Source organism: Melampsora larici-populina (assembly GCF_000204055.1).
Source record: "Melampsora larici-populina 98AG31 unplaced genomic scaffold MELLAscaffold_45, whole genome shotgun sequence".
NCBI classification, from domain to species: Eukaryota; Fungi; Basidiomycota; class Pucciniomycetes; order Pucciniales; family Melampsoraceae; genus Melampsora; species Melampsora laricis-populina.
The window spans coordinates 38,151-50,216 of NW_006768809.1; the positions used below are offsets into that span (position 1 = coordinate 38,151).

At 40.2% G+C, this 12,066-nt stretch overlaps 3 protein-coding genes across 3 annotated transcripts; all 3 read left to right on the plus strand.

The window, feature by feature from the left end:
* Nucleotides 1–642: 642 nt before the first annotated feature.
* Nucleotides 643–2,102, plus strand: MELLADRAFT_72856 (uncharacterized protein; the record flags this gene model as incomplete). Its single annotated transcript, XM_007414653.1, has 5 exons — nt 643–970; nt 1,039–1,069; nt 1,130–1,478; nt 1,559–1,661; nt 1,768–2,102. 5 exons carry the CDS (start codon nt 928–930, stop codon nt 1,962–1,964), a joined length of 723 nt encoding a protein of 240 aa, XP_007414715.1.
* Nucleotides 2,103–2,863: 761 nt separating this feature from the next.
* Nucleotides 2,864–9,457, plus strand: MELLADRAFT_44960 (uncharacterized protein; the record flags this gene model as incomplete). Its single annotated transcript, XM_007414654.1, has 12 exons — nt 2,864–3,081; nt 3,157–3,181; nt 3,260–3,338; nt 3,406–3,509; nt 3,589–4,043; nt 4,114–4,890; nt 4,955–5,371; nt 5,439–7,484; nt 7,563–7,833; nt 7,906–8,479; nt 8,548–8,675; nt 8,748–9,457. The coding sequence occupies 12 exons, from the start codon at nt 3,040–3,042 to the stop codon at nt 8,912–8,914; spliced, it is 5,085 nt and encodes a 1,694-aa protein (XP_007414716.1).
* Nucleotides 9,458–9,756: 299 nt separating this feature from the next.
* Nucleotides 9,757–11,586, plus strand: MELLADRAFT_72857 (uncharacterized protein; the record flags this gene model as incomplete). Its single annotated transcript, XM_007414655.1, has 7 exons — nt 9,757–9,853; nt 9,930–10,040; nt 10,128–10,519; nt 10,610–10,690; nt 10,814–10,921; nt 10,983–11,100; nt 11,164–11,586. 7 exons carry the CDS (start codon nt 9,773–9,775, stop codon nt 11,218–11,220), a joined length of 948 nt encoding a protein of 315 aa, XP_007414717.1.
* Between the last annotated feature and the right edge of the window lie 480 nt (nt 11,587–12,066).

The window sequence follows — 12,066 nt, forward strand, 5'->3', positions numbered from 1 at the left end:
CTGAACACTGATACAGATACATTGGTTGGTTTGGGATTGAATGAATGATCCTATGTATGGAATTGTGTGGATTTTTCTATTCTTTGAGATTTTATTTTGTTTTTCCAATCATGATGATAACTGATGCAAAAGAGTCAACTGATGTATAGAAATGAGTTTGAGCCTGATTATGTGACAGTGAGGTCAAAGATTCAGAACTTGGACCAACCCCTTATTGTGGTCTGCTCTATTCACATTGTCCAGTACTCTAGTGGTTTGATCACTTTCCCATGGATCACCATGGACTCTTTTCCATGTACCCAAAGTGCAAAAGGTGCAAATGGTAATCTTCAAGATGTGTGCACTCCTCTTGCACATAGTGTACACTATTTTTCCCCAAGGAAGTTGACCGCTTCTTGCTCAAGAGCTGTCTCAAAGATCTGGGTTTTACGTGTTCTCAAGTTCGAAGAGTGCCTTTTGATGCAAGTGGCAATCAACTTCCTCAAGCAAAAATGTGTAAAATCTGCGCAAGAGGTCAGCGCACACATTCTATCTTTGCTCCAGATAGGAATCTGCTACAATAGGGAGCAAACGGGTTCATTTTTCATCCTGGTCTTTGACGATTTTCGCATTTCAAGTGAATTTATACTTGATGGATGCGAGAAAAGAAAAAGTTGAAATGATTCAAATCAGTTCAAGTCGTGACTTCTTCTCTCACGCTGACATTTGAATTTTAACTTGACACCCACACAGCCCAACACTGACCTTGAGTCTGAAGTTTGAAAATGGTCTTGTTCTTTACTTTTTCTCTTGACTCTGGACTCTGGACTCTTCATCCGTATCATATATCCCTCGCAAACTTATAATCACACTCTTTTTCATCGTGTTTCAATTTTCATCATCATTCCCGACGGGCACCATCAACTGAGGTCTCAATCACATATCAAAATGAACGGGAGACGAACAATAATCTTGCTGAGCCTCTTTGGGTGTATGTACCTGGTTCTCGTTCTTTCCTATGTATCTGGAAACGATCATTTATGTTTTATTCTTTTAAAGGGGCCACCATTGTCATAGGATCCAGTTCCAGGTAAGTTCTCCAGGGGATTACTTTCATCACTCTTGTCTGACCATTTGTTCTTTTTTTCAGATACGAAGCGGTATCACATTCATTACACGCTCGATCAATTGAAGAAGCTTTAAAAACTTTTCCAAAGCGAGACAAGATCACAGAGAATTTACAATACTCACGTCCTTTACCACCCTTAGCACCATTTTGGTCACAAACGCCACCACCGGTTGAAACTGTAGCTATCATCTCAAAGGAATACGAAGCATTCATACCAGAGTTATGTGCTTCTCGTGAAGCTATTTCGAAAGATATCAAACTTGATGATGCTGTGAAAAGTTTATCGGATGTTGAAAATAAGTTTTCTAATGTTGTTAATAAATTCGGACCTACTTGTGATGGACCTGATAAACCTACTCGTGATGAATTGGTTTGTGGACGGTTTGTATTCGATTTTTGAAAGACTTATCATCTCTGACTTTTGCAGTTTTCTTTTTTAATAATACGTAGATAAAGTTACAGAAAATTTATATCAAAATCTTTTCTGAACTTGAACAAATCTTAGATTTGTTTGAAGAAAAATGGCCTGGAGAATTTGTTGATAAAATCTCAAGTGAGTGAATCTTTCGTTTTACATCTATTCAGTTACAATACAAACATCTTCAAAACAAAAATTCAACACTGATTTTCTTTCACTTTTTTGACTGATCATTGTAAAGGTGTTTCTACAGGATTTAGTAATTCATTTCAAGTTCTAGTTAGTATGGGTTTAAATTTGAAATTGGATGTGAATTGTATTTTGGATTTCCTTCATATCAAAGCTTTCACAACAGCAAATATTGATATTTTAGGAATCATTTTATTGAGTCGAAAAGTTAATTCGAAACTTCATCAAGGTCAACCATTGAGGTTTTGAAATACATATGACTTGAATTGGATTATTTTATTAACTGTCTCTTATCAGATACTTGATCTTGAATTAAGTCTTTGTATTTATGCTTGAAGGATTTTTTTGGATTCGCAATTGAAGTCTTTTAATCGATTTTTATCAAGTATATAGGGAGCTTGAAAGAGATTTTGTTTATAGATGTTTAAATATCCAGTTATTTCCTCAATTCATCAGCTTTGGACGCAGCACAGTGAGTTGAGAGGAGAGCCAAACATGATTAAGGAATGAGCATTAATGCGACGTGATATTGATTCAAAAAGATTATTGAATGTCCATATTGCATTCAAGTAGATATGGTGGCTTTGATGAATACTACCATAGAAGATCTTGACCATGCCATGCCACGTTAAAACACTTGGTGACTGTACACCATGTCAATCAATTCTTCTTTTCAAAAAGCTTACTTGTTGCTGTGGGAGTTGAATGTAATACTAGGAAGCCTTCAGCATTGGGTCTATCTCCGTGAAAAGACTCCGGCTTGCGGGTGATTGACGGAAGCTATGAGGTATTGGCTCTACATAATCTTTTGCTTTGTCTCATTGAGTAGGATTCAGGGAGGTGTATGTGAAAACTTTATACAACTTGAATCACGGTGGCATTGATCAAGCGCATCATCCAGCATTAACCAAATGTCGATTCTGATCCTCATGAGGATTTGTCCAAACGGAACACGCTCAGCTTTCAAGTGGAAGGCTGAGCCTACGGATTACATGTCACGAAGCAGGGCATGTTACTGGCTGAAATCTTGAATGACACATGTGTATGTATGTAGGTGATGAAGTTTCTCAGATTGTGACATCCATGGTAGTTGATCGAGTCCAAACTCCAGACTGAGGGTATGAGTCTGACACATTTCGATCTCAACAATCAATCCACTCAGCAGCGACTACCACAAATCAACTAATCAACTATAACAGACTATAACATTAAACAAACATATTTACTTTATTATATCTCTATCTCTCGATCATCATCATCTGATCTATCACTCTGGTCTTAATCCAAAACCCTTGGCCCTCTCTTGAGCCTAGTCTCATTCGTCATGTCAGAATTACGACCAATAGCGTTTTGTGAACATGTTCAGGTAGGAATGATCTCACTTCTATATATCTAATATCTTCAATCAAGACTAACATATTATCTCGATCACCTTTATCAGCTTACAGCCTTGGGTGTCCAACCCGGTGAGTCGATCACTTCATTGACTTTGTCAATTACAAAGTACCATACTGACTATAGATCTCAAAATCGACATATTATAGCCTCCATTGGCTTCAACACACTCACCATGGAATCTGAACGCTACGTGTGTGTACGAGAAGAAGTCAATGGCGCTAAACAGTGAGCAGATAAGTAGAAAATCATACTTTTGGTTCATCTCATTTACGCCACTTTTCACGTTGAACAGGGTTATCATCATCGATCTAGCCGATGCCAATAATGTGATTAGAAGACCTATTAGTGCAGAGAGTGCTATAATGCATCCAGTCCAAAAAATTATCGCTCTTAGAGGTAAGTGTATCTCTTTTCAATGTGTCTAGCCAACGAGTCGATCAACTGATTACGAAACATCTGCTTGTAATTGTATTAGCTCAACGTTCGTTGCAAGTCTTTAATATTGAACTCAAGGCGAAAGTCAAATCACATGTCATGCATGAAGACGTGACATTCTGGAAGTGGATCAACGATACAACTCTGGGTATCGTCACGGAGACTTCTGTTTATCATTGGCCAGCTCTGGATGCTACAACTGCTCCAGTAAAAGTCTTCGATCGCAACGCAACATTGTCCGGTCATCAGATCATCAATTATCGGGCATCTTCTGACGAAAAATGGCTAGTACTGATCGGTATCAGTGGTAATCCAAGTAATCCTGCTGCCTTCAAAGTCAAAGGAAGCATGCAACTATACAACAAGGATCGCGGGGTTAGTCAATCGATCGAAGGACATGCGGCCTGTTTCGCCGATCTTAGATTGGATGGTGCTACCATGGATAGCAAGCTGTTTGCTTTTGCTGTCCGGACAGCTGCAGGGGCTAAGGCAAGTGTTTCTTACTTCTCTCGCCTCTATCCTGGTCACTATTCGAGGATTCTGACTGTCTTTTCCGGAATTATAGCTGCACATTGTTGAGATTGACCACCAAGCTGGTCAACCTGTATTCGCTAAGAAGGCAGTTGATGTCTTTTTCCCTGCCGAGGCTCCGAACGACTTTCCGGTGGCCATGCAGCTTTCAAAACGACACAAAATCCTCTATATGGCTACCAAATATGGTTTCCTTCATCTTTACGACCTCGAGACCGCCGCCTGTCTGTATATGAACCGGATATCTGGTGAAACTATCTTTGTCACAGCCGAACACGAGTCTAGTTCGGGTATTATTGGTGTAAATCGTAAAGGACAGGTCATTTCGGTTACCGTCGATGAAGACACCATCGTTCCATTCATCCTCCAAACTCTCAACAACCCCGAGCTGGCCATCAAACTGGCATCAAGGGCCGATCTACCCGGAGCTGATGACATCTACATCCAGCAGTTCCAACAACTCTTCTCTACCGGACAATTCTCAGAAGCTGCCAAAATTGCAGCCAATTCTCCTCGTGGAATTTTAAGAACACCACAAACCATCGATCAATTCAAGAACGTGCCCGTCCAACCTGGCCAATTGAGTCCTATTCTACAATATTTCGGTATCTTATTGGAAAGAGGAAGATTGAACAAGTACGAAAGTTTAGAACTTGCTAGACCGGTTTTGGTACAAGGTCGGAAACAGCTTCTCGAAAAGTGGCTCAAGGAGGACAAGTTGGATTGTGGAGAAGAATTAGGTGACATTGTTCGCGCGCATGACATGAACCTTGCTCTCAGTGTGTATTTGAGAGCTAACGTCCCCAATAAAGTAAGTCACGCCCATGATTGCCATGATCTTTAATGCGTTATCTAAAATACTTTTGTCCTTTTAGGTTTGTGCATGTTTCGCCGAAACCGGCCAATTCAATAAGATCGTCGTTTACGCCAAACGAGTCGGGTTTCAACCCGATTATGCTTCATTATTACAGCATATCACTCGTCTCAATCCGGATCAAGGATCGGAATTTGCTACTTCACTTGTTAATGATGAAACTGGTCCCTTGGTCGATGTGGAGCGAGTGATAGACATATTCATGGGTCAAAATATGCTACAACAGGCTACGAGCTTTTTGTTGGACGCCTTGAAGGAGAACAAACCCGAACAAGGCCATTTACAAACGAGATTGCTCGAGATGAATCTATTGAACGCCCCTCAAGTTGCCGACGCCATACTGGGTAATGAGATGTTTAGTCATTATGATCGTCCCAGCATTGCCAACTTGTGTGAAAAGGCTGGGCTATTACAACGGGTAAGATCACGACACCTTGTCTGCCAAGCGTTATATGAAGTCACCACTAACTCATTTTCTTTTGAAGGCTTTGGAGCATTATGAAGATATCGGGGACATCAAACGAGTATTGGTTCACACTAACCTTCTGAACGCGGACTGGCTAGTTAATTACTTTGGCAAATTGACAGTAGATCAGACTGTCGACTGTTTCAACGAGATGCTGAAGGTCAACATACGACAGAATCTCCAGATCGTGGTCCAAGCAGCAACGAAATACTCTGATTTAGTAGGACCGGTTCGCCTGATAGAAATGTTCGAATCCTATAAAACCTTCGAAGGTTTATACTATTACCTCGGCTCGATTGTAAACCTTAGCACCGACCCCGAAGTTCATTTCAAGTATATTCAAGCTGCTACCAGAACTGGTCAGATCCGTGAGGTGGAAAGAATCTGTCGAGAATCAAATTACTACCAACCTGAAAAAGTCAAGAATTTCTTGAAGGAAGCAAAACTCTCCGATCAGCTTCCTTTAATTATTGTTTGCGATCGATACGATTTTGTTCACGATTTAGTTTTGTACCTTTACCAAAACGGCCTTACCAACTTTATCGAAGTATACGTTCAAAAGGTCAACTCGCAAAGGGCTCCTCAAGTTGTGGGTGGATTGCTAGATGTCGATGCAGACGAGATGATGATCAAGAACTTATTGGCATCAGTTAACGGACCGATTCCTGTCGATGAGCTCGTTGAGGAGGTCGAAAAGAGGAACCGATTGAAGCTGATCTTACCATGGCTTGAATCCAGAATTGCTATGGGTCAACAAGACGCTGCCATTTACAACGCTATGGCGAAGATCTTGATCGACAGCAACAACAATCCCGAAGCATTCCTCAAAGAAAACAACATCTATGATCCTTTGGTTGTCGGTCGATACTGTGAAAAACGGGATCCAACTCTAGCGTATATCGCATATGCCAAAGGATTCTGTGACGAGGACTTGATTCGCCTCACTAACGAAAATTCTATGTTCAAGCATCAAGCCCGATACTTGGTTAAACGACGCGAATTGGATTTGTGGGCGCAGGTTCTCCAACCTGATAATATGTATAAGCGTCAGCTAGTAGATCAAGTTGTGTCTACCGCCGTACCCGATAGCCAAAATCCTGAAGACGTTTCAGTCACTGTGAAGGCATTTTTGGCGGCCGATTTACCTATTGAATTGATAGAACTTTTGGAAAAGATTGTACTCGAACCCACGGCGTTCAGTGATAATGCCAATCTGAAGAAACTTTTGATTTTAACGGCAATCCGATCTGAGAAAGGAAAGGTTATGACTTACATAGATAAATTGGATGGTTATGATGTGCAAGAGATCGCTGGAATTGCTATTGAAGCTGGTTTACATGAAGAAGCTTTTACTGTCTACCGCAAACACGAAGCGCATCTTGATGCAATCAACGTTTTGGTCGAGTATATCGTCAGCATCGACCGAGCATCACAATACGCCACTAAAGTCAACGAACCTGCCGTATGGAGTCGATTGGGTAAAGCTCAACTTGACGGTTTGCGTATCAAGGACGCCATCGATTCTTACATCAAAGCTGACGACCCAACCAATTACATGGAGGTGATCGAAACCGCCAACCGAGCCGGAAAACACGATGACGTCGTCCGATACCTTCAAATGGCCAGAAAGACACTCCGAGAGCCCAAGATCGATACAGAACTTTGCGTAGCTTACGCCAAAACGGATCGTCTTCACGATATGGAGGAGTTCCTTGCAATGACAAATGTAGCTGATCAACTCACTGCCGGTGAACAGGTCTTTGAAGCTGGCTTGTATGATGCTGCTCGTCTATTGTTTTCAGCTATCTCCAATTGGGCTAGATTGGCAACGACTTTGATTTACTTGGGCGAGACACAAGCAGCTGTAGATTGTGCTAGAAAAGCGGGCAATACTCAAGTATGGAAACAGGTCAACTCTGCTTGCATTGACAAGAACGAATTCCGACTCGCTCAAGTTTGTGGTTTGAATCTTATCATTCATGCCGAGGAATTACACGCACTCGTCAAACTGTACGAGCAGAGAGGGTATTTTGAAGAATTGATCCTGCTTCTTGAAGCTGGTTTGGTAAGCGGTGACATCTGTTGACTCGATCGACTCATCGCTTTAGCACTGACGTGTCATGTACTTTTTATCTATCTACAGGGTCTGGAACGTGCTCATATGGGCATGTTCACCGAGCTTTCAATTCTTTATGCCAAGTACAAGCCGGCCCGACTTATGGAGCATCTCAAACTCTTTTGGTCAAGAATCAATATCCCCAAGGTTATTCGAGCCACTGAACAGGCTCATCTTTGGTCGGAGTTGGTCTTCCTTTATGTTCATTACGACGAGTTTGATAATGCGGTACTTGCCATGATGGAGAGATCGGCAGATGCATGGGACCATAGCCAATTTAAAGAAGTCATTGTAAAAGGTTTGGAAGTCCATTCACTCTGGCAAGCGGATTCGAAAGCTGACTTCACTATCTTCTGCCCTTTATCTGTAGTTGCGAACGTGGAGCTGTATTACAAGTCGTTGTCGTTTTACTTGCAAGAACAGCCTACTTTGTTGACTGATTTATTGACGGTGCTGGTACCCCGAATCGATCACACTCGAGTAGTCAAGATGTTTCAAAAGACTGACAATCTACCGTTAATCAAGCCATACCTCATTGCTGTTCAACATCTAGATCTACCTGCCATCAACGAAGCGTATCACGAATTGTTAATAGAAGAAGAGGATTACGCCACACTTCGTGACTCACTATCGAATCATGAGAACTTTGATCAAGTCAGTCTAGCTAGAAGATTAGAGGCGCATGAATTATTAGAATTCCGAAGATTGGCTGCACTGTTGTATGCCAAGAATAGGAAGTTTGAAGAATCGATTGCACTTAGTAAAGAAGATAAATTATTTAAAGATGCGATGATCACTGCTGCGACATCTGCTTCATCAGAGATTGTAGAAGAATTAGTTGAATATTTTGTGAAGATTGGTAATAAGGAATGTTTTGCTGCTTGTCTTTTTATTTGTTATGATTTTATTCGAGCTGATGTAGTTGAAGATCTTCAATGGAGACAGTAAGTCTTTGATTTCGATTGAAAAATGAGGGTGGTTTGCTGATCATGTAACTTATTGTTGATTATAGTGCTTTGAACGATTATGTGATGCCTTATCGATTACAAAAATCGAGGGATCAGAGTAACCGGATTGAACAACTTGAACGTCAAGTGAAGGAGTTATCAGTCAAGTCAGCAAAAGCATCAGAAGATGATGGTACGTAATATTTCCAGCCACCATTATCCAGGTTTCTTTCTTTTTCTGACCTATATGCATCTTTACTTGTAGAATCAAAACCCATCATTGGACCTGGATTCGGAGGTCGATTGATGTTGACGGCAGGACCTTCAAATGGGATGATGGCAGCTCAACATACTGGATACGGAAGTCAAGCTGGCGGTCCAGGTATGATGGGACCTCAGTTCACCGGCATGCCAGGGATGATGGGCTTCTAAAGAAACACAACCAACGGAGCTGGCAAGTAAAGAATGGGTTTTCGAATCTGTGTTTTACTTTAACGTAACCCCCACGCGGACATGATTGTTTTTTTATTCACGAGTGTCCGATTCATAGTTTATGTTTTCTTTTGATCATCATTATCATGTGTGTCAACAATGTGATTGTGTGATTGTGTGTGTGTGATTGTGATTGTTTTGTTTTTATGATGAATGTGCAATTTGGGGGTTTTCCAAAAAAAGAAAAAATGTGATTTGATCTTACTAATTTTGAAATTTTGTACTTTGAAAGTTTTTGTTTCTCTTTCCTAGATTTTCATCATCTCTTTAGTGATCAGTCAAAAACAAGGGATTTTTTTTATTAAATGCTTGAATTGATTTTTGAAACCTCAAATTCATAGAAACTTTTGGTTTGTTTTCTTAAATTAACTTATTTGTTTTTGGATGTGATAAAGGTTAGGGTGGTGTTGATAAAGGGGGTAGATTTGAAGAGTTATGGAAAAAGAAATTGAATGATTATGATTTGAGTTGATATGATTGTCTTTTTACTGATACACGAGATTTGAAAGCTCAAGTCTATGGAACGCAGCAGATCTCCTCATCTATACCCTGATAATATAGCTTCAGCATGCCTCTTGAGCAGTCCGTTGAGCTATTTGTAAGGGGGCGGGCGATGACGCAAAACCTATGTAAGGCCATGAACCAAAACTCAATCCACATAGTTTACCACTCTGATATTTCACTTCAGTCCACCACTCACACTGTACTTCAACCTGCTTCAACCCTTCATTCAGCTTATTCGGATTATCAATCGTTCTTCACTCTTTCATAGCCATTAAACTGATCTTCAAAACTAACATGTCTCAACTTGAACGTCGTCGGATTGAGGATTCTTTGGAACTCGATCGAATGGATGATGACTTATTCAGATCTAAAATGGTCAACCTTCTCTTCATCGCATGATTTTACGGGCATGCCATGTTCATATGTTCCATTTACTGGCTTTAAATAACAGCTATGGAAACCAGCGGCAGGTCGTGGAGCATTTGGGGGAAACATCATTGCACAGGCCGCACATGCCGCCACTCAAACTGTTGCACCCGAGTTTCATCTTCATTCCCTTCATGCAAGTAATTTCAAGTGAAGAGTTGGGATCTCCTATATAGTGTGATCTTACTGATTCGAAGTGAATTTGCTCTCAAACTTCAAGCAGTGCTACTTTATTGGGTTTGGAAATGTTGATATACCCAGTGGTATCATCTACCACGTCGATCGATTGAGGAACGGAAAATCATATGCAACACGAGCTGTTCGAGCTGTTCAACAATCACATTGTATCTTTACACTCTTAGCATCATTTCATAAACCAGAACCAGAACAACCAAGTTTTCAATCTTTATTTAATATTAATTTATTTCCAAAACCTGAAGATTGTATGTCAATTGAAGAAAAGTTAAGATGGTTTTTAAAAGAAAATCAAGAAGGAATGAAACCTAAAATTCAAGAATACCTTTCTAGAGAAATTGAAGAGAATATGTTGAATGCAATCGAATTTAGAAGTGTGAAACTTGAAACTTCTAGTATTTCTGGAAACAATGAATCTACGTGAGTCAATCAAGATCAGATTCAAAATCGTATCTTTGATTGAGTTTTAAGATCTCTTTACTGATACATCTTAACTTTCTTTCTCATTAGACATGCTTATTGGATTAGATCACGAGTTCCAATTAGACCTGATCCGGCTTATCAAAAATTGATATTGGCTTATGCTTCTGAGTTGGTCTTTCAATTACCTTTGATCTTGTTCCCCTAAGAGTTTTTTTAGTCGCACTCTGGGGGACACCTAATACTCTCATCAGATCCTCGCAGGCTCATAAACTGATGCCAGTATCACTACAGTTTTCGATTTATCGGTAGTGTAAGCAAAGCTCTGGGACTTCATGCACAAGGATCGAAGAGGGTAGCTATGATGGCCTCATTAGATCATTCAATGTTTTTCTACGATCAGTACGTGCTTCACATTTTTGTTATCTACATGATTTGGGTGAGTCTAACCCGTTGGTAATAGTGAGATAGATGTAAGTCAGTGGATGTTATATCATATGGACGTAGCTGCGGCTAGCTTTGGTAGAGGTTTAGTGATAGGTCGAATTTATACCCGGGAAGGAAAATTACTTGTTGTTTGTGTAAGTTCATTAAATCCACTTTTCTTTTCTTGCCAATGATTGACACTTATATCTGATCTCTAGACACAAGAAGGGGTAGTCCGAGCCGAAGTTCGTCAGCAAGTGAAAGAAAAACTTTGAAGTTCATCTTTAAAACCAGATTTTACCTTTACACAATTCAAATGGGATGTATAGGTTGAACTATCTATCAGCTCATTTAAAAATCTTATCATTACCAATCTGTCATCATACGTATTCTTAAAAAGTAAAATAAAAAATAAAAATAGTCGTTACTTGTTTATATGTTGATTTATGAAGTTGTGTCTAGAGTTGCTAAATGGGAACTTTCTAGAGGTACATAGTCTTGTAAATTAAATTCTTCTTATTGATATAACTTTTGTAGTATCAAGCTTTGAATCCACTCTCTAGTATTGAGGTGATGATGTTTGAGAATTCAAGCTGTATCTGCTAAAGTGGAATAGGATATATGTGGATTGAGGCAGAGAGAATCATTAAGGTGGTATCACCATTGATTGAGGGGCTTGAAGATAATATCAACTGGTTAAAATACGGAAGTACAACTGCACACTGTTTCTTTGCAAGAAGTGATCATCAACTTGCCAAAACCCGACCTCGATGGAGTGGAACTCGGTAAGGCTCGATCTGGCTCGATACCTACATTGAATGGCATGCCAATCCGGGGAGCATCGGCGATTTGTATTTAACCTGATAACTATTGTAACGTCGTAACACAATTGAGATCGCATGAATATGCAAACTTAACTACAAGTCCTTCCTCGCCAAAGCAGCCTCGGGCCTTTGGCGAGGAAGGACTTAGACAAGTTTGATGAATATGCCTATTCTCACCGCCCAGTCCCAAAAATTCAATCGCAGTAGCCTTGAATGAGCTAGGACAAAGTATAACCGAATCTGACTTGAATTTGCTCTACTTCCTCTCTCTCATGTTGCGCCAGGTTAATCAAGACA